Source organism: Fusarium phalaenopsidis, assembly GCF_050370095.1.
Source record: "Fusarium phalaenopsidis strain FUZ10S chromosome Unknown contig_32298, whole genome shotgun sequence".
In the NCBI taxonomy this organism is placed as follows: Eukaryota; Fungi; Ascomycota; class Sordariomycetes; order Hypocreales; family Nectriaceae; genus Fusarium; species Fusarium phalaenopsidis.
Genome location: NW_028145407.1, coordinates 450911 through 471891, shown reverse-complemented (window position 1 = coordinate 471891; position 20981 = coordinate 450911). Strand labels below are relative to the sequence as shown.

The 20981-nt window shown below is 52.6% G+C and overlaps 10 protein-coding genes across 10 annotated transcripts; 7 read left to right on the top strand and 3 right to left on the bottom strand.

The window, feature by feature from the left end:
• Positions 1–1557: 1557 nt before the first annotated feature.
• On the top strand, positions 1558–2266 carry LRP88_06731 (uncharacterized protein; the record flags this gene model as incomplete). Its single annotated transcript, XM_083243269.1, has 3 exons — positions 1558–1667; positions 1724–2136; positions 2196–2266. 3 exons carry the CDS (start codon positions 1558–1560, stop codon positions 2264–2266), a joined length of 594 nt encoding a protein of 197 aa, XP_083100493.1.
• Positions 2267–2854: 588 nt separating this feature from the next.
• On the bottom strand, positions 2855–3817 carry LRP88_06730 (succinate dehydrogenase iron-sulfur protein subunit SDH2; the record flags this gene model as incomplete). Its single annotated transcript, XM_083243268.1, has 3 exons — positions 2855–3181; positions 3236–3387; positions 3523–3817. 3 exons carry the CDS (start codon positions 3815–3817, stop codon positions 2855–2857), a joined length of 774 nt encoding a protein of 257 aa, XP_083100492.1.
• A 781-nt stretch (positions 3818–4598) lies between these two features.
• Positions 4599–5851, top strand: LRP88_06729 (type 2C protein phosphatase PTC7; the record flags this gene model as incomplete). The annotated part of the gene is made up of 2 exons (XM_083243267.1): positions 4599–4659; positions 4716–5851. 2 exons carry the CDS (start codon positions 4599–4601, stop codon positions 5849–5851), a joined length of 1197 nt encoding a protein of 398 aa, XP_083100491.1.
• A 1280-nt stretch (positions 5852–7131) lies between these two features.
• On the top strand, positions 7132–7746 carry LRP88_06728 (mitochondrial carrier domain-containing protein; the record flags this gene model as incomplete). The annotated part of the gene is made up of 1 exon (XM_083243266.1): positions 7132–7746. One exon carries the CDS (start codon positions 7132–7134, stop codon positions 7744–7746), a length of 615 nt encoding a protein of 204 aa, XP_083100490.1.
• A 1183-nt stretch (positions 7747–8929) lies between these two features.
• LRP88_06727 (uncharacterized protein) lies at positions 8930–9639 on the top strand (the record flags this gene model as incomplete). The annotated part of the gene is made up of 2 exons (XM_083243265.1): positions 8930–9375; positions 9426–9639. The coding sequence occupies 2 exons, from the start codon at positions 8930–8932 to the stop codon at positions 9637–9639; spliced, it is 660 nt and encodes a 219-aa protein (XP_083100489.1).
• A 711-nt stretch (positions 9640–10350) lies between these two features.
• LRP88_06726 (uncharacterized protein) lies at positions 10351–11560 on the top strand (the record flags this gene model as incomplete). The annotated part of the gene is made up of 3 exons (XM_083243264.1): positions 10351–10404; positions 10481–10947; positions 10999–11560. The coding sequence occupies 3 exons, from the start codon at positions 10351–10353 to the stop codon at positions 11558–11560; spliced, it is 1083 nt and encodes a 360-aa protein (XP_083100488.1).
• A 1346-nt stretch (positions 11561–12906) lies between these two features.
• On the top strand, positions 12907–14305 carry LRP88_06725 (adenosylhomocysteinase; the record flags this gene model as incomplete). The annotated part of the gene is made up of 2 exons (XM_083243263.1): positions 12907–13807; positions 13857–14305. The coding sequence occupies 2 exons, from the start codon at positions 12907–12909 to the stop codon at positions 14303–14305; spliced, it is 1350 nt and encodes a 449-aa protein (XP_083100487.1).
• A 618-nt stretch (positions 14306–14923) lies between these two features.
• On the bottom strand, positions 14924–16186 carry LRP88_06724 (D-isomer specific 2-hydroxyacid dehydrogenase; the record flags this gene model as incomplete). Its single annotated transcript, XM_083243262.1, has 4 exons — positions 14924–15265; positions 15317–15720; positions 15850–16064; positions 16143–16186. The coding sequence occupies 4 exons, from the start codon at positions 16184–16186 to the stop codon at positions 14924–14926; spliced, it is 1005 nt and encodes a 334-aa protein (XP_083100486.1).
• A 649-nt stretch (positions 16187–16835) lies between these two features.
• LRP88_06723 (CCDC90 family protein) lies at positions 16836–17243 on the bottom strand (the record flags this gene model as incomplete). The annotated part of the gene is made up of 1 exon (XM_083243261.1): positions 16836–17243. One exon carries the CDS (start codon positions 17241–17243, stop codon positions 16836–16838), a length of 408 nt encoding a protein of 135 aa, XP_083100485.1.
• A 1789-nt stretch (positions 17244–19032) lies between these two features.
• LRP88_06722 (uncharacterized protein) lies at positions 19033–20903 on the top strand (the record flags this gene model as incomplete). The annotated part of the gene is made up of 4 exons (XM_083243260.1): positions 19033–19685; positions 19747–19935; positions 20107–20258; positions 20311–20903. 4 exons carry the CDS (start codon positions 19033–19035, stop codon positions 20901–20903), a joined length of 1587 nt encoding a protein of 528 aa, XP_083100484.1.
• Positions 20904–20981: the final 78 nt, after the last annotated feature.

The window sequence follows — 20981 nt, the reverse complement described above, 5'->3', positions numbered from 1 at the left end:
CACAAAGATGCGACCTGAAGCCTGCAGGTACTGGGTCAACGGCTCGAGGGCGCTGCAAATAGCCCGATGGAGGGGCTTAAAGACACAGCTGCGTCATGGGCGTTCTCAGTTTAATAAGGATGTGCTGGTGGGGATAACGTCAGCTTCTCTTGTGCAAAAGTACCTTTGAAATGAATACATTGCAGCGTGAGATCATGACATGTTTAGCTACGGAATACTGACATTGTCTCTGTTCATGTGTGCTGCTGCAGTGCATGCCGTGGAGACCCTCTTCAGTTCCCACGTACGATTATGAGACACGGCAACAGCGGTTCGGCAGAAGTGGGTAGAATCACAATAAATTAAAGATATTTTTAACCTACCTCGGCCCTTCTGAACTGAGCAATGCAGTCTCAGAAACGCCAGGAGAGCCAGGATCTTGTCGGTTGAAATAAGGCCGCATTAGACACCAAGCCACGGTTGCCCTGAGTTGGAGGTGCGGCATCGCTAGGCCAAGCTAACAATGGGTGTCCTCGGTTAGCAATGTTGGTATGGTGTTTGACTGCTCGAGCTTGGCTGGCGAATTCTTCAATGAAGTGGAAATGTGTGCCTCCGTTGTGCAATATTGATTCCAAGCTCTATCCACGGCCAGTCAACTTGGCACCATCTCGATCTCTTCAACAGGACAACGAATGTTTGACTAGAAAACTATTTGTATAGCTTATATTGATAGTCCATCCGAGTGCCTACCTATGAAAATACGTGATTCTTTGGTAAAGAAGCGGCCTTAATAAGTCTCAGCATAAGATCAAAAAGATTAGCTAAGAGGGATCTTGTGAGAACTCTGCCCTGCCTTCAATTATTTTCCCCTTCCTAACTTAAGACCCTTCTTACGTAAAAAACTTGAAGAGATGCTGATGAGTATATATTGAGAGCCGTCATGATATGCTTGGGCGAAACTGACGCACAAAGTCAAACACCAAACCTTTTCAATCACACTGCCATCGTCAATTGCCAAAACGCGGGGCAAACACTCAATCACGAACTTAATGGAAGGGACATTATCGAAGCAAGCAGGGATCTTTTCCTAACCCCTGTCGCACGTTTCTTTCCCTCGTGGTGATCAACACTCCCGCATGATCCGGCTGTCATGGTGAACGAAGGGAACAAAGGCATCATATTGTCCCGGTCGAAGCCCAGCTATGAAATATGATGAGAAGGCAAATAACATATACAAGTCTTTTATAGGCTTACCCTGTATATGGCATTTTTCTTCGACTATTTCAGTCTTTCATACAAGTCCTTAACTTGTTTAAGCGGAAGCAGTGTCAGAGAAGACTACGAGGTACTTTGTCGATATCATCAACAGAGTCAAATTGTTGGGTCGGGCAGTTGTCGGGTTGTAGGCGAAATATGCTTTCAATAGCCGTCTCTTCTTCAATTTCTTCCGTCGTTTGCTTTCTGCATGTGTCCTTTTCCTTCAGTACCTGGCAACCATTCTTCCTTTCCATCGCGCAACACTCTCGAACCTTTCAGCCTTTCCAATCAAACCAGCAGATCAAGCACAAAGATATCAAGATGAAGTGGTACTCGTTCCTATCAGCTTCATTCCTCATAGGCACCGTCATTGCCGCCGATCCGGCATATCAAGTCCCCGAGCCGACTAAATACCGTCTCATGGTCACGACGTAAGAAAGAAGCCGTACGAACCTCTAGCCAAGGTAGATGGACTAACACGACACAGGCACGGTGACGTTAAAGACATCGACAACAATTACCTGTCCTGTGACGTAGAGGGCAATGTCGGGATATTTGGCACCGACCGAGAGCCCATCCTAATCCACGACATCATGCCCGGGAAGAAGTCCGACAACTTCGTCTTCTTCGACACCCGCCCCGGGGACGAACTATTCCACGGTCTAAGCCTTCTCGGATGGCAGGGCAACATGCACCTCAAGGATATCTTGTACCCAAACCGTTTTCGACCAGAAAACGACACCGACATATACACCCCAGACACCTATTCGTGGAACGAGTTCTGGTTTACCGAGGGTAAGAACGGCATGAAGGAGCTGTTCTGGGGCGCCAAAGGAGAGCACCCCGGATGGGTCGCAGTGTCCTTGGGAGATGCGACTTATTTCATTAGGTGGTATGATGGTGAGTGCAATGCCGGCCTCCACGCCCGTAGGGATTTCGGAGCTAACTCCGATAAACAGAAACAGGTTCGTCCACGGTCGCGAAGGGCTGGGACCCTGTGAAAATCTATTTGCAGCCGTTCGAATTGTAGCAGGCGCGGCTGCGCTCAGTTAAGCCAATAAAGAGTAGGTATTCACTTTATAGCCTAACTATGAGCTAAATAAGAGATGAAAATGAGAAATAGTATCATAAGTCTTTGAATACCAGGACAATTCGCAGGATCGGTGATTCAAAGGCACATCTCAAGCTCGCAGCCATGAGTGTGAATCAACCCAATTGAGGGCCCGAGTGAAGCTCCTTGGTACTTGGGTAGGACGGTCGGTCTGCTTGTGGGGTGTTTGGCGCAGTCTTTTGGCGTGATCGTCTCGTGTCCCGTGTGTCTCGTCTCGGTTCCAGACTGGAATGAATTGAGTGTTTAGCAACAAGAAATGAAAACAAAACAACGAAAAGCAAACTCATGAGCAATTTGTCAAGAAGGCCCCGAGGGATGAACATCCAAGAAAATAGTATTGCCAAGTTTGCTATCAGAACACAGCGTGAAACTCCCGCCCATCTAGCCTATACACAGGGTTACAATCCTTGTAGCATCACACGCAGTATTCCATCTGCGGTAACCCTTAACTTCACCTCCACCTCAAATCATCATGTTCGTTCCGCGACAAATTCGCTTTTGGGGTTCTTAGTTGCCGAGAGCCATCTGCTTCTTGATCTCGGCGATCGCCTTACCAGGGTTGAGACCCTTGGGGCAGGCTCGGGTGCAGTTGAGAATGGTGTGGCAACGGTACAAGCTCATCGAGTTCTCGAGGTTGTTCTTGCGCTCGGCTGTGCGCTCATCACGAGAGTCGGCGAGCCATCGGTAAGACTGGAGCAGGATGGCGGGTCCGAGGTACTCCTCAGAGTTCCACCAGTAAGACGGGCACGAGGTAGAGCAGCAGGCGCAGAGAATGCACTCGTAAAGACCGTCGAGCTTGCGGCGGTCCTCCTTGGTCTGTCGGTACTCACGTCCCTGTTGACTCTGTCAGCACACGTCAATGTCAATGAGGAAGAAAGGGGGCCGTACGTCCTCGGCAGGGGTCTCGCGCTGGAGGTAGGGCTTGATGCTCTTGTACTGCTTGTAGAAGTGCGTCAAGTCGGGGACGAGATCCTTGACGACGTAGGTGTGAGGAAGAGGGTAGATCTTGACATCAGATGAAGACTCGGCAGGAATTCGGCCTGGTCGGGAGCGTCAGCACTATGCTCTCAATTGAATAATACCTCGCACGCGACAATGGCGGGGAGTCATACACAGGCAGGCAAGGGTGTTCTGGCCATTGATGTTCATGGCGCAGCTACCACAGATACCCTCACGGCAACTTCGTCGGAAAGTCACGGTAGGGTCGAGTTCGTTCTTGATGCGGATGAGGGCATCGAGAATCATAGGTCCGGTCTTGTTGAGGTCCAGGGTGTAGGTCTGGAGACGGGGCTTCTCGCTGGGGGTATCGGGGTTCCATCGATAGATCTGGAAGGACTTCATGTTGGGCTTGGGCTCCTGAGGAGCCTCGCCGACCGAGGCCATGGAGCGAGAGAAGACAGCTCCGGGTCGAAGGGCAGCCGTCCTTGAGACGGCGCCGACAATTCGAGAAGAGGATCGGAGGGCGGCCATGATGATGAAATCGGGATTGGGACCGGAGGAGAAGGACAGTCAATCTTCGTGGGGTGAAATCTGAGCTGTGGCCGAGGAATTGACAGGAAGAAAAGCCGTTCAATCCCCTCCGTTGAAGTTGAATTGTCGATGTTCACAAGGGGTGGCGTACCCAGGTTTCTCGTCGTCATGAATTGGGAAGCAAACCTTCCCTCGGCTATTGCTTTACGGAATGGAGACGTGCGCTTGCCGTGGACCAATCAGAGCAAGGGTGTTGAAATCAATTTCGACGGCACACTCGGTCGGGATCGGAAGCAGGTGCTTGTGAAAGGCGGATGGATCGGGGAGAAACAGATAATCCGGCTCATCCGGACATGAGTTTCCGGGAGAAATGGAAATCAAAATAATTTTGAATCTGTGGCTTTGCTGTTCAGCCCCATGGCACAGCCTCAGCTGCCTCCTTCCAAATGGGGGGACTCGAGCGCCCTGCAGCAGTCGTGCGTGCACCGTGGCTTCTCCTTCTCGAAGGGACAGGGCACTCACTGGAGGGGCTTGCCTTCCAAAAAGAATTAGATTAGATATCGGAGACCCAACAACTTTATTTCTCCGTTCGCGATCCCACTTCTGAGGAGCCAACTCCCTCCAACACCACTATTTTTTTTCTTGATCCCTTCGAAAAGATGTCTTCTCTGTAATTGCCTACCGCTTTAAACCGACTTGACTCTTCGCTCGACAATCTTCTCTCTTGAAGTTATCTCTCGCAACAATTCTTGTCCTCGACGATCCACTCTTCTAGCCCTTCATGGCCGCGACTTGCAACCGAGTTGCTGCGGCTTCATGGCAATCGCTACTTACTGCTAGAGGTCCGTCGCAGAGCCCATGTGTTTCTACTTGGCCACTCATACTAACTTTCTTTCAGCTTCTTGGCAGCCCTGCTCGCGATTTCGAACCCGGCCGATCTGTGCTATGGCCTCATGCTTGCGATCGAAACTTTACTCCACATCAGCCGACGCACCAAGATTCTCTTACCATATCGCCTCCTCCTTTATCGCCAAAGACAGACCCTACGATCCTTCCACCCACGTTTTCCACTTTAACCCGTATAATCGAATTCAGCCCCCGCGGAACCGTCGCCCTTCCGCTCGTCCCGAGTCCGGACACGATGCCTTCTTTGTCAGCCGGATCAATGATTCAGGCTCAGTAGCGTTTGGCGTTGCAGATGGTGTTGGCGGCTGGGTGGATTCGGGTGTCGATCCTGCCGACTTTTCTCATGGCTTCTGCGACCACATGGCAGTGGCTGCTCACGAGCACAAGGCGGAAGCTGATCCTCCCTTGACAGCGAGGAAGCTGATGCAAAAGGGATACGATGCGATTTGCGAGGACCGCAGTCTTCGGGCAGGTGGTAGCACTGCGTGTGTTGCTATTGCTGGAGCAGACGGAAACCTGGACGTGGCGAACCTCGGTGACTCCGGTTTCTTACAGCTTCGTCTGAACGCTGTCCATACCTATTCGGAACCCCAGACACACGCTTTCAACACTCCCTTCCAATTATCACTCGTCCCTCCGAGCGTTGCCGCTCGTATGGCAGCTTTTGGTGGTGCTCAGTTGAGCGACTTGCCCCGAGATGCAGATGTTACACAGCACTCGCTCCGACATGGCGATGTCCTCGTCTTTGCGACTGATGGTGTTCTCGACAACCTTTTTAATCAGGATATTCTTCGGATTGCCAGCCGGGTTCTAGTTCGGAGCGGTGCCTGGGTTATGACTGAAGCCGGGGGTGTCCGTGTGGCTGATGCTCTGGACCCTCTAGTTCAGCTCCCTGAAGCGTCCGAGGAAAAGAAGGAAAGGACACTGACCCTTCAGAGTTTACTCGCGACCGAGATCGTGACAGCCGCGAAGCGAGCCAGTGTCAATACAAAACTCGACGGACCCTTCGCGAAGGAGGTTCACAAGTATTATCCCAACGAAAACTGGCACGGCGGCAAGGTCGATGACATTTGCGTCGTGGTAGCTGTGGTTAATGAGACTTCAGCGGGCTTGAAGAGCAAGTTGTAATTTTTATCTTTATTTTATTTCCGGGAGCGGGTTTATGATAGAGATGGGAACAGCTCATAGAGGCGGGCACGCAAGCACACTGCGATTGGGAACTTGGGATGTTTTGGAGTCAAATGATAGACAGCAGGGAGTGCGTCGCGGTTGATTGATTTACGGGGCTGTATACATGATGGCGCAAGTCGGGTTGCCTATATGTCTTTAATATTAAAAGCACATTCGAGTTCAGATAAGATTATGGGGAGTTTCGGAAGCACTGCTACGCTGCAGACTGTGCTGAGTTCCAGATGTAACGGTCCCGATTCACTATTGGCTGTAGGCTTGCCGATGTCTACCTCCCGACCCAGATGAAAGAACTCATGATGCAGTCAGGATGGTCAGTCGACAACCTGTATTAGTGCTCATGCCACACATAATTAACCTAATGGCTTTATTGGGTAGATACGACTGTAAACTTCAAGACGAGTATGTTAAAGTATGTTTGTCCTATGATTGGGATATGGTGTTGGTGGCAATCCATTGCGACTCTGTGCTTATTGTGGGTTGTCAAGGTTGCAATCAACTTTGTTTGTTGAGCTCTGGGCATATTGCTGTTCTAAGTGAAAACTGTCGGGTGCTACCTAATCTTCAAGTTCATATAATTCCCCGATTTCCAAATTGAGTCACCATCATTCATAGGTAACGCAAGAATTATATCTCCATCGGATGAGCTGGATGTGAACATGGAAAATGCAGGGTAGCTCCGGAAGCCATCCGCACGTGGGACCCAATGATCATGACATCACCAACTCGAAGCAGGTACTCAACTCGTCGCATCTTGGCACCAGAAATCGGGAAGAAATTCTTCATGATGCTTTATTTCATAGAATTTCACCTGAAAAATGATGGAGATATATGCGGCAAGTTTCTACCCATACTCAATGGATATGGCTCTCTGACATCAATATCAAGGCTGGTGCTATTGCAGCGTTCACGGTTGACCTGTTGGTCTATCCTCTTGACACCCTCAAGACTCGATACCAGAGCCAAGACTACATTCAGACATATGCTGCCAGTTCGGCGAAGAAGGCACCAGTTTGGCGGGGTCTTTACCAAGGCATTGGAAGTGTAGTGCTGGCTACACTCCCAGCAGGTCAGTATTCACATCGATGGGCGAGACAGGGTTGCTCATGTTCCTAGCTGGACTATTCTTCTCAACATACGAGAGTGCGAAACAAGTCATTGGCAGCTCAACCTCGTTGCCAGAGCCTCTAGTACACTCATCCGCTTCGGCAATTGCAGAGATGGCGTCCTGTCTAGTCCTCGCCCCTGCAGAGGTCATCAAGCAAAACGCCCAAATGCTACGGGGCGAGACTTCAGGCAAGGGGTCGTCAACGTCTTTACAGGCGTTCCGTCAGCTCACCGGGACCGGGGCATCACGGCGCCTCTTTACAGGCTACACGGCCCTCGTCGCGCGCAACCTTCCATTCACGGCACTTCAGTTCCCCATCTTTGAGCATATGCGCGCACGGGTCTGGGAGTCCCGCGGTGACGACGCTCCAGAGCCCACCCTGGTCGAGACGGGGCTTGTGACGGGGTTAAGCGCGGGAGGCGCGGGATCAGTAGCAGCATTCCTAACGACACCGAGCGATGTGGTCAAGACGAGGATGATGCTCAGCGCCGGGAGCGAAGGGAATGAAGTCGCAGCCAAGATGGCGGGCAAGAGGGCGAAAAAGGGGGCGTGGACAGTGACGCAGGAGGTGTACCGGGAGAGGGGAGTGCGGGGGTTCTTCCGGGGTGCGGCTCTGCGATCGGGATGGACGATGCTGGGGAGTGGGTTATATCTGGGGACGTATGAGATGGCCAAGGTGTGGTTGAAGAGGAGGAAGTCTGATGAGGAGGAAGCTGGGGAGCCGTGAGAGATGAGATGATGGTTGAAACAGGGCCAATTGCATGATATTAGACCATCCAGTCAGCAATAGATGAGAAGCTGCAGAGGCTTGATTGAAAACAGTCATGACGGCATGTTCTGCTATATCGCTGACAATGAGGTAAACAAAGGAGATCTCGGCATGTCGACATTCTCGTGGCTTTTGACGTCTTGCTTGAAACAGCGTGTGCGACAGCCCGAGAGAAGCCTCCTAGCCTCCCCGTCACCGCCTGTAGCGTTACACTCGTATCGCCCGGAGCCCAACGCATGTATATATACGCCCTACCCCAGACAAGACACACCTTGATGATTTTTTATATCCAGCATCCATGTTGTTTCTGTCTGCGGGTTTGTGTGAGCTGTCGCCATTTTAGCGTCTGGCGCACATGTCAGTGCCGCATCCTGGCCTGCGCTAGTCTTGCATCTTCTGCCCCTGGCATCCAAGTTACAACACCTGTAGAAACCTTTTTCACTTCCGGCTCGGCGTTGTCTTGGGGCTGCCGAGACCGGGGGAGGAAACGTTATCATTGCTTCTAGCGGTGAAGCTGTAGATTGTCGATTTTTACCCCGGCTCGCTGCATCACGGTGCGGCGTATCATCATGATCTCGCTGTCTCGCGTCATTGGTACAAAGCGAGATCCCGGAGCCGCATCTCAAGTCCCCGAGGCAGACTTTTCCAAGCGATTGAGGAAATTCAAGGCGGCTAGAAGAACCCTTTTGGTTCTGGGACCCATTTTGGAAAACCCTTCCATGTTGGAGATAGAAGCCCAACTGACTCAGGGCTGCAAATTCCGCCGGGCTCGGCCGGAGACTTGTCTGTCAGTGATTCCGACACGCCCGACCACCCGCACTAACAAGTGGTTGCCGAGAGAAGACCCTTCCTTTGACACTCTTCACCGACCCACACGTGCTGGTTTCTCGTTTTCCCCAGATGGTGTCATTTAGCACGTTATTCCAGGCTCGATGGCCTAAGAGGCCGTAGGAAGGGGCTTGGTGTGACAATAAAAGGCCAATGGCTCGCTGTTGGGGTCGCGTTGGTCCTCGTAGCTGTTCTCATCTTCATCCCCCAATTGCCTCCCGGATTGTATATCTCCCTGCCGAGCTTGTACTGCTTGACTGAAACTCGCAAGGTCATCCAGCGTAATCATCTTCCAAGCCGTTGCTAAGCCACAATGGCGTCCGTTGACATCCAGACGGCTCCCGGAGCGGAACTCGGCGTGTTCGAAAAGACCGGCACACAAATCGACGTGAGAGAGATCAGCCCGGAACTTGCTCTTAATAGTCGATATTTGATCCAATCCCCATACACCGAGCAGGAACATCTGCTTGACCTGGACACCTTGAACCACGAGAATGCACTCCTTGCCCGCGCCTTGAGCCGATTTCGAGTTCTTCGCGATGACTATGCAACGGCACCTTATGTCGACTCTTTCAACTGGCCCGAGGTGCTTGAGGAGGTGAAGCGTCTTGCTGTCGAGTCAGGAAAGGGGTTCAAGGAAACCTCTTTCTACATCGTCGCTTTCCGGTCCCGGATCAAGAAGACCACTGAGTACGCTGATCTCGGCCGACTCGACAAAGCAGCCCACGCTGAGGCTGTAGCAAGCGGCGGGTTCCTCAAGTAAGCCGAATCTTTCGTGTTGTTGATGGTTCTTTGCTAACAGCGACCAGATACTGGTTCGGAGAGCCAGACTCTGAGTTGGCCAACTTGGCGACTTGCATCTGGAGGACAAGAGAAGATGCCAAGAAGGGTGGTACCGGACCGGCTCACCGAAAGGCAGCGGGAGCTACTCGTTCCATGTACGCATTCTGGAGGATTGATCAGCACAGACTCATTATTCGGGATAATGTCGAGTCATGGGAGATTATCCCATGGGAGGAGTGATATCCTGGCGCGACAACGGGCGCTACGGCGGGCGCTGGAAGCGACATAGAATGAGGGCGTGTTCTGGTGCTCATATTAAGATTAGAGGAGGTCTGATATCCGGGGTTAAGGAGCTTTGTTTTAGCATCCATGAGTGGGCGAGCATGATACACAAGGGATGGGATGGGTCGGAAAAGGTCACAAGGCGTTTGTTGGAAAATCGATGTATATTCGGCATGGGGAATGAGCTATGATAGACGGTTTAGAAAAGATAAAATGTACTTTCAGATTTGATAAACTAGTAACGGCTGATGATACTTGAATGTTGAGAGGAAGGGCTAGGTTCTGAGTGAGGTTGACGATTAGCGAGATGGGGACTATGCAGGAAGTACACGGATTTGCCATGAGAAGGAAGAAGCATATGATATCCGTCCAGTGAGAAATAACATGTTGGTTCGGAAAATGAGCAAATCTTGATGCCTGATGAACTGTAGTTGATAGCAATATGATGCAGTTGTTAAGCTCGTCAAGTGCATCGCGGGATATATAATCTGCCGCGCTTCACCGCCCTCATCCCACAACGCCCACAAATCGGTATGCGAAAAGTTTCGATATTCCCACATCCAGCGCCCCGAGGCCTTGCAACACCACCCGCCCACTCACGATCGTAGCGCCGAACCTCTATCCGTCACTCGCGGCCCCGTGAATACCTCTTCCTGAATTTCTGCCAAAATGGGTGACGCTCCCAAAGATGCGCCTTTCCAGGCCGTCCAGGTCGAGGCTCTGGTGAGTTGAAATGCCCCACCTCGAGGCCCCCTCTAGGAGTTGCGAGGAGGCAGAGTTGACCTGTGTTGCTGTGTAGGTCATCATGAAGATTGCCAAGCACTGCTCCTCGGCCTTCCCTTCTATCGCCACCGGTTCGATCGTGGGTATGGACCATGACGAGCTTCTGGAGATCACCAACACGTTCCCTTTCCCGACCGTCGACCCCGCTACCACCGATGGCCACCAGAACGACGCCTCGGCACTCGCCGCTGCCGCTCCCCGACAGAAGGCCAACATCGCCTACCAGAACGAGATGATCCGGCACCTTAAGGAGGTCAACGTGGATGCGAACAACGTCGGCTGGTACACGAGCGCGACCATGGGCAACTTTGTCAACCTGAGCTTCATCGAGAACCAGTTCCACTACCAGAAGGACAACGAGAACACCGTCGCCCTCGTCTACGACGCCAGCAAGAGCTCCCAGGGCAACCTGACCCTGCGGGCGTTCCGCCTCACCCCCGCGTTCATGAACGCTTACAAGGAGAACAAGTTCACCACCGAGAAGTAAGGCGATGTCGGAGTATGACTTTGGGAATAGGTGCTGACTGAAAATAGCTTGCAAAAGACCAAGCTCTCCTTCAAGGACATCCTCGCCGAGGTCCCCATCAACGTCCACAACTCGCACCTCCTCACCACCTTCCTCCACCAGATCCCCTCCGCTCCCGTCAGCGGCGATATTGAGCAGCCTTCGTCGCTCGCCGACCTCGAGCGGGACGGTGTCAAGCCCCCGCTGTACCCCTCCATCGATACCCTCGACCTTGCGATCGACCCCTTCCTCGAGAAGACCTGCGATCTCCTGCTCGAGAGCATCGAGTCGCACTACACCGACCTCAACAACTTCCAGTTCTACCAGCGACAGCTCGGCCGTGAGCAGGCCAAGATCACACAATGGCAGACCAAGCGCAAGGCTGAGAACGCTCAGCGGGCCGCGGCCAAGCAGTCTCTCCTGCCCGAGGATGAGTGGCAGCGGCTGTTCAAGCTTCCCCAGGAGCCCAGCCGGCTGGAGGGTATGCTGAACGCGAAGCAGGTGGAGCAGTACAGCAAGCAGGTGGACGGCTTCACAGCCAACGTCAGTGCCAAGATGTTTGCGGTGAGGGAGAACCTGTTGCCGAAATAGACGGAGGATGGGGGCTCGAAGGGGTTCACGGTGTCTCGAGGGATTTCAGGGATACGAGACGCTCAGTGATGGTTTGCATTGGCGGCGTTCCGGGCAATGTGGAATATAATTGAGTGCTGGTCTAGATTTACAGCGTTGAGAAAGAGAGGAGCACTTGATGAGCACATGATGGACAGACCTGATGTTGCTGGTGATGCCGAGATGTGGTGGGGAGGATACCTGGTTCTGGCCTCTTGTTGACGATCAACAGGAGGTTCATGAGTGATGCCCAAGAAACAAGCTTGAAATGCTTGAAGGCAGATCAACTAAAAAGTACGAATATTTGGATAACCAAGACAATGCTTGTCTGGCTTTTATGTGTCTTATGAATGGCAACTTGAAGGAAGCATGTTGCTTGTCTCTGGCCAATCTACAACGGCATGCGTGATGGTCAAGCTGCTTGTTGTTTCTCTTGCGTGGCCATTCAGCTTGTGCCATGCTGGACAGGCACAACGTAGCATCAGGAAAGGCGGTCGGTTTGAGATGATCAGCACCTAGCTCAACAGGAAGGTCGATTGGCCCCCAGCCTCCAACGGCGGCCGGGGATTGACGGTTGCTGTGGGAGGCGGTTCTCGGCTTCCGAGCGGGGAATTCGAGTTGAAGGGAGCATCAGGGTCCCCGAGCAGAGCTTTAGCTGAGTGAGACGCGGTAATATTGAGGTAACAACCGAGTTTCAGAGACGGTGATCCAGTCAATGAACGAGAAAACTCAACGTGGTCCCCGATTCGCTAGACCAGAGTTTCTTGCACCGTAACGGATCCGTATTCGTACAATGGATGGCTCCATCATGTGAGGGAGCTGTCGCTGATGAAAAAGATCCTCTTTTTTTTTTTCTGACGCCGGCTTCTCGCAGCTCCACTCCCCGGTGCCTGCCCGCCCCTCAGGTCCCCTCGTCAGCAGTCTAGGCAGTCCAAAGGTACCGCTGGAGGGGCGTTTCCAGGGCGAACCATCCGCCCGTCCACAAGTACCGATGGACAGCGGCGACTTTTTTGGTTGCATGCCCGTGGTGATTGCCCCGCCTCTTGGTGGTAGGTGGTTTGTTGGTCTCAATGGCAAAGAAAATTCTGCCCCTCATTTTGCCGTTTTGACCGCCCGCCCACCAACCCCTCCCCCTCTCCCCCTCCAATCGAGCAGGAGGTCAAGTCTGAGAAGCCCCGCTCCCATCTTATCTTCTCACCTCGTCCTCAACCTCTTGACCTCTACATATTCCTCCTCCTCCCTTTTCTTCTTCTCTTTTTCTTTCTTCCTCCTCTTCTATTCTCTTTCTTTCCCTCTCATACTCCTCCTCCTCCACCAATTCATCCACAATGTCTGCCCCCGCCCACAAGTTCAAGGTCGCTGACCTCTCCCTGGCCGCCTTTGGCCGCAAGGAGATCGAGCTCGCTGAGAACGAGATGCCCGGTCTCATGCAGACCCGAGCCAAGTACGCTGCCGACCAGCCTCTCGCCGGTGCCCGCATTGCTGGCTGCCTCCACATGACCATCCAGACCGCCGTCCTCATCGAGACCCTGACCGCTCTTGGTGCCGAGGTCACCTGGACCAGCTGCAACATCTTCAGCACCCAGGACCACGCCGCTGCTGCCATTGCCGCCGCCGGTGTTCCCGTCTTCGCCTGGAAGGGTGAGACCGAGGAGGAGTACAACTGGTGCCTCGAGCAGCAGCTCCTTGCCTTCAAGGATGACAAGAAGCTCAACCTCATCCTCGATGACGGTGGTGACCTGACCACCCTCGTCCACAACAAGTACCCTGAGATGCTCAAGGACTGCTACGGTGTCTCCGAGGAGACCACCACCGGTGTCCACCACCTCTACCGCATGCTCAAGGAGAGCAAGCTCCTCGTCCCCGCCATCAACGTCAACGACTCCGTCACCAAGTCCAAGTTCGACAACCTCTACGGCTGCCGTGAGTCCCTTGTCGACGGTATCAAGCGTGCCACCGATGTCATGATTGCTGGCAAGGTCGCCGTTGTTGCTGGTTTCGGTGATGTCGGCAAGGGCTGCGCCATGGCCCTCCACGGCATGGGTGCCCGCGTCCTCGTCACTGAGATCGACCCCATCAACGCCCTCCAGGCCGCCATGGCCGGCTACCAGGTCACCACCATGGAGAAGGCTGCCAAGATTGGTCAGATCTTCGTCACCACCACTGGCTGCCGTGACATTCTCACTGGTGCTCACTTCGAGGCCATGCCCAACGACGCCATCGTCTGCAGTAAGTTGCCTGATAACTCCTCTCCAGCTCATCATCTAACATCTCCCAGACATTGGCCACTTCGATATCGAGATTGACGTTGCCTGGCTCAAGGCCAACGCCACCTCCGTCCAGAACATCAAGCCCCAGGTTGACCGCTTCCTCATGCCCAGCGGCCGCCACATCATCCTCCTCGCCGAGGGCCGTCTGGTCAACCTTGGCTGTGCCACCGGCCACTCCTCCTTCGTCATGTCCTGCTCTTTCACCAACCAGGTCCTTGCCCAGATCATGCTGTTCAAGGCCAGCGACAAGGCCTGGGGTGAGAAGTACGTTGAGTTCGCCAAGACCGGCAAGCTCGACGTCGGCGTCTACGTCCTCCCCAAGATCCTCGACGAGGAGGTTGCCCGTCTCCACCTGGACCACTGCCAGGCTGAGCTCAGCACCCTCACCCAGGTCCAGGCTGACTACCTCGGCCTGACCCGCGAGGGCCCCTTCAAGGCCGACATCTACCGCTACTAAGCGGATGTAATCATACCTAAGGATCCTTCAACTGGACTCCTACGTGTAACGAACTTTCCCTCTTCTATCGACACGACAACTGGCAAAATTCTGGTTTCAACAGCATGAACTTGCATGGCATATGGGCTGGGAGAGTTACAAGGACATCTGCGGTTTTTTGATTTTTTCCTCTTCTCTTCTTTGTTTCTGCTTATTCGGGATGCTTCTCTTTCCATCGTGAAGAGGAGATTTCTTCGCAGGGTGCAGGGAGGGGCAAAAAATCTTGCTTTTTCAACAAAATGGCGTTGGCTTTTTTGCTAATCATATGATTCCCCCCTTCGAGATATAAAAAACGGATGATGAATGGATGAAAGGATCCTCGTGATCCACGACGAGACCTCCCCATAGAGATGGAAGGAGATGATGACTCGAGATAGGCCCGTCAACCGTGGCCAGGACAGAGTAGAACTTCAAAAGAAATTCTTCTCAACAATACTTTGACAACTGCTTCTATGATGTGATGACTTGAACTTTGCCGGAGAAGTGTTGGGACTATTGTCTCTTCGTGAACTTGTGTTCTTTCTGTTGTTACCATGTCTAGAAGCCACTCAATCCCGGTCTATTTGAACAATTCCAACCTTACTGCAAGTTCTTTTGCTCAATGACAATACTCTTGAGTTTCCCCTCGGTAATTGCAAGTCGAACATTGTCAATGGCCCATTCCTCCATGCCCTTCTCCGTCTCGACGGTATAGGTGCCCATGTGCGGAACCAGCAGCACATTCTCATTCGCCAGCAACCCAGGGTGAATCTCAGGCTCCTTCTCAAACACATCCAACCCCACGCTGGCGACCTGGCCGGATGCGAGGGCATCTACAAGTGCAGCTTCATCCATGACTGCGCCGCGAGCTGTGTTGATGATGACGATGCCGGGCTTCATAATGTCGAATTGGGGCTTTGCAATTGTGTGTCGAGTGCGAGGCTAAACGGGTGTGAGATTAGAGAGTGGTATAGTCGTGGTGTTGTGGCTTACATTGAGAGGCAAGTTCAGACTCAGGACATCACTCTCCTTCAGCAGTGTCTCAAAGTCGACATACTCGGCACCCTCCTCCAACTCAGGGGAAAGCTGCTGGCGGTTATGATATCGAATAGTCATGCCAAAAGCACGAGCCTTGCGTGCAACATTGCGACCAATGCCGCCCATGCCTAGGATACCAAGCACCTTGCCCTCGGGGTCGTGGCCCAGCCGGGGAGGTGGGCTCCCACGCCACTTTCCAGCGCGGAGGGATAGGACCGAACTAGAGAGGTTTCGAAGAGCCCCTATAAGTAGCCAGATGGTAATGTCTGCCGTGGCATCGTCTACTGCCGAGGGTGTGTTGGAGACGCGGATGTTGTGGGCTGTGCAGGCGGCCACGTCGATTTGGTCATAACCAGCGCCTGAGAAGTCAGTGATAGAACTGAGATGTATATGAATCATGAAGGAACTGATATAATGCTAAAAGAGGATGTAAGATCTGCAATGGAAGGACGTGTATGCGAATCATATTCAAGAACAAGAAGCCTCACCATTGTGGCAGATAAACTTGAGCGTATCGGGAAGAGCATCGAGCAGCTCTTCATTAACAAGACCAGTAGTGCTCACAGACGTAAAGTTTCGATAAACAGCAACAACTCCATCGAAAGCCCCGGACTTGGACTCTTCTAGAAAGGCAGCTCGGTCGGTCGACTTGGGCTTGATGATGTCCGCAATGGAGGCCAATGAATCCCAAGCTTCATAGGCACTGGGCGAGTTAGCAGTGACTTCCTTTTTGAGTAATCATAGGAACTTATAGGAGTGCTGTAACTTCTGGGGTACTTACTGCTCGATACCGCCTAGCAGAAGAACCTTGGGCTTGGCTGCCATTGTGAAGTGAGGATTGGGCTGAGGATGCTATCGTGGGGGTTCAAGGTGGGAAATGGGTTTAGCAGAACAGAGATTGATCGGGTATGGACTGTCTCTATGGCTTCACAGTTCGTGCTCTGGTAACTCTCTATGTATAGAGAATGATAGAAAAGGTCGGGATCCGAATCAAGATGAGATGCAATGTGACCTTATCTATCCGTACCGGGGAGCTGTCGATATGGCGGGGTGGACGTGGGGGCGGGGGTGGGGTTTGACAGATCGTCAGAAGGCGCGGTGAGAGGAGCTGAAGCTGAGCTATTGATGCCTGATGAAGTGTTTTGAGGGGATTGAATGATTGTTTCCTACCTAACCTGCGGAAGTAGAACAAGTTCCGGAGTTGTCAACTCCACAATGACTTGCCGACTTAGACGGAAGCGCTATCGACTCGGGACCCCGCGGGTTCCTGGTTTACCGACGGCGTAACCGGCAGAGGTTCAATCTTGTGATATACCCATTGTAAGCTAAGAACAAGCTCCCATAACCGGAACGTCCATGACTATATGCTGTTTTGTTTTCAAACTCATGACTCTAGAAAATCTATGCCGTATAGGTGACGGGCTGGCACTCGATATCCCCTCCACACCATGACTCTTACCCCTGACGCCGCTCTTTACATGAGCAATCTCCAAGCACCCAGCAACAGCGCCGCGAAACCAGTGCAAACACCCATCAACCACTGAAGCGTCTGAAACTTGACCTGCTCCAGCTTCTCCCTCAGCGCCGCAACCTCCTGCTCAATCTTAGTCTCGGTCTCCTTGATCTTGAGCTCCTGCCCAACGGCCTCCTCGCGGATGCGGCCCTTTTCCAGGTTAAGGTCGAGGCGCACGCTGGCCTGGGTGCGGCTGATCTCGTCGCGCAGGCGGCTGCTGAGCTTGGCGATGTCGTTTGTCAGGCGCTCGTGCGCTGTGCGCGTCGTGTTGGACTCGGTGCTGTCGGCCGAGAGGAGCTCGGAGCGCAGCTTGGCAAAGTCGACTTTCTGGGTGTAGGTTGCTTTTGCGGCGTCTTCGCGGAGGACCATTGTACGGGTGAGATTCTGGATGCTGCGGATGAAGTCAGCAATGGCGTAGACTGATATGCTCGGGTTTAATATACCTCTCCTCTATAACGTCATTCAAGACCTTCATCATGGCCACTGACTGCTCCTCGGTGAACCCCTCGCTCTGTAACCGTTTGACAAACTTGAGTGTGTCAAAATGGTGATCTCGCTGTCGTACGGCTGTCGCATGGAACGCTCTCTTAAGGATCGGACTCTCGGCGCGGCGAGCGCAGCATCGAGGGGAAGCAGAACCAGTCTGGAAGGAGGCAAAGGAGCGTCGCTGGTGACTCGAAACCAAGGGGCGTGCAACTTGCGACGGAGGACCCCAGCTGAGGCGCGGGAGGAGGAAGCGAGGGAGCATTTCTGCTGCGGCGACGGTTGGAGCAGCCATGGCAGGTGTCTGCGGTGAAGATGGAAAGTTGAAGATTGTGTCTTTTGGCTTGTGACGTGAATGGAGTTGAATTGAGTTGGCGATTGAAACGAGCGGGAAACACCGGCTTTCATTGGTGCCAGGTACTAACGGTCTGCAGCCAATGGGAGGCCGTTTGAGCCATGTGTTTGCCCAATAAGGGAAGATGAAGATGGGCTTGCATCGTGCAATTGAAATCGCAAACTTGAGTCTTTGATGATACTGTAGATATATGTTTGATACATTAAATGATGAATTGGGCTCATGTATATTGTTGTACCAAGTCTTATCTACCAATTTCTCGTTCTGCTGATGTTCCCGATTACCTATGAATCCATGTTGTAGTGGATATGGCAGGGTTCCAGCTCGCAGTGGGCTCCCTCTCAATCGCACTCCACGTGTCGCGAGCGCCATTCAATCCACCCAAGGCCACGCTTTGGATCGGGATTCAGGTTCTCGATAGTCCAGCCTTTGCTAGTAAGTTTCAGGAATAGACCAAGCCAATTCTAGGCTAAGACGGCAAATTATCCAACACAGGGATGTTCTCACTCGACCTTTAACATCAACACTCGTGTTGGTCGTATGATACGCGCAAGCTTCAATGGCGAGCGACCCCTATCTCACTCACCTCGGACTGATAGACTATCCGATCACAAAACATCACCCTGGCCATCGTTTTTATGAATGTGTTTGTAAAATGATACCTTGTTGCTGGCGCTCAATTGGAAATCTTTCTGCCTGGTTGACCCATGGCACGGAGTTGGCTTTAAAAGCTGTCCGACAACCCAAACAACCATCCATTCCATCGCCCACCATCTCCAGGTCGAATGACCACTTAAAACTCCTTGTCTATGAGTCCTCCGCGCAGTATGTGCCCAATCTAGATCTAGCAACCAACACGCGTGTCGGCGTGCGGGACAATTGCTCGCATTCGCTTGGAGATAATCGCTCCTCGGAGTTAACTGAAATCCGAAATCCGACACATACCAAAACACTCACGGCTCCCAACGCAACAACTCGATCGATCGGCTTTCATCACACCCCCAAGCATTCCCAACTCCGAACCTCTTTTTGCCAGACGAAGCCAGGAGATGCATGCGCGGACTTTACCAGCACACGTCCTGTCCCGCCCCAGAAAAACAGAAACAAGCATTGTGAAATCCCGTTCAGCCCTATCGTGCGACCGGATTTGGCGTCCGTCTATCCCAGACCATGGCACCACCTGATGTAGCCGCTGCTGGCACTCCAGCTGGGTACGGTCGAGCCTGTACAGCCTGTCAGAGGGCCAAGTGCAAGTGTATTCTGAGGCCTGGAGGTCAAAACTGCGAGCGGTGCTTTCGTCTAGGCAAGTCATGCCAGCCAATGACAACTTCACGGAGAAGAGTTGCCAAAAAGACGACGTCTTCGAGAACAGCACAGCTCGAGGAGAAGCTCGATGATCTTGTCTCCATCTTACGTGCAACTCAGTCTGCCAATGGTGCCCATCCACAAACTCCCCCTACCACTACTCCTGGCTCTACTGCGACACATCCTCCTCCCAACTCCTACTGTCCCTCGTCTGTACTTCACACCCCCAGTCGTTTAGACTCGCTAGCGACTGCTGCCACTTCATCCTCGGACAACTTTTCGAGCATGCCCCATGCTTTCGGGACTACTAGCTCAATAGAAACCCCGATGGAGTCGGCAGCGCTTCCCAGCGATGACAGCTACCTGCTTCCGGAACCGACGCCGGCAGAAGCAGAGGCCTATCTAGACAAGTTTCGATCTTGGCTACCGAGATTCCCCTTTATGGTCTTGCCTAAAGAGCAGACGGCTGAGAACCTCCGCAAGGAAAAGCCCTTTTTATGGCTATGTATTATGAACATCACCACCACATCCCATCCTCAGCAAGTGAAGATGAAGGAGCGTGTTCGTCAAGAGGCCGCTCAAAGGGTCATTGTTGACCATGAGAGGAGCATGGATGTTCTTCTGGGACTTGTTTGTTACATTGCTTGGCAAGTTGAACTGATAGCTCCGTCTTTCAGGATGAGCTCTAACATGAAGCAGGGCCACGCTAGTCTCTGGGCCTGGCGCAAGACCCTTCATCATCACATTCTGTCAGCTAGCTGTCACATTGGTTTATGACCTCAGCTTGATGAAGGCCCCGATTGAGGAGCAGTACTTTACAATCTGCTTCAAAATGTGGGGAGGACGGCCTCCTCCGCCCCGGCTTCGAACTCCGGAAGAGCGGAGGACAGTCGTGTCACTCTGGTTTCTGACCTCAGTGTAAGGCTCACGTTGTCTTGGTTCTCCACCCGTTGCTAACCTGGCCAGAATATCATCATTTGTCGGCAAGATGGACACCCTCCGTTGGAGTCCGCACATGGAGGACTGCCTCATAAACCTAGAGAGGGAAAAGGAGCATCCTTCTGACGAGGTGCTGGTCGCCTTTATCAGATACCAGCTCGTTGCCGACGAGGCACAGAAGCTTTTAGTTCGCGATGTCATGGGTGAATCGAGCCAGGCGCCCACATACGTCTTTAGAAAGGGCCTCCTTAATAGGCTGCAGGAGATCCGTGACGGACTGTCTCCAAGCCCATCTCCGAACAGTATGTGATACTTTGCTACCTTCTAGCAACATGCGCTAACAGAAAAAAGAAGTGCTCGAGGCCCATTCGTTGGCGACTGAGGTGCTGGTCAACTCAGTCGGACTCTTCATGCAGACCATTCCCATGAACCAACGCATTGAAAGCATGTACTCATGCCTCAAGGCAATCAGGGCATGGTATGACGTCTTCTTTAGCATGCCACCCGAAGACCTGCCAGGCGCTCCCTTTGCCCTCTATATACAGCTCTCGCAGATCCAAGTTGCCCTATACCGACTCACAACCTCAGAGGATCCTGCCTGGGACAAGGATCTGGTTCGAAACACGGCCGACTTGCTCGTGCTGCTCGACCAGGTTATCGAATTGTTCACGCGATTGGATACGATATACCCTCTGAGGGCGATGATGGATGAGGATTCGTTGTTCACCAAGGGGGCCATGATCATTCGCAACATTCGCTCTTCGTGGGAACCTATTTTGTCGCGACATCTGGGAAGCACGCCATCATCATCGAGTCAAGTAGTCCCGAGCCGAGCAAGAATGACACCAAATCCGGCCCAGACCTTTATGAATCTTCCAGACCCGAATCTTCTCGACTTCGGAGATATAACATGGATGTCGGACGTCTTTGGGCCGTGGGAGATGTGAGGACATGTCAGCACATGGGGATCGGGACTTTAAAAGAGCACCGAACCCGGCAGGAATGTCTCAGAGGGGTGTTATTTG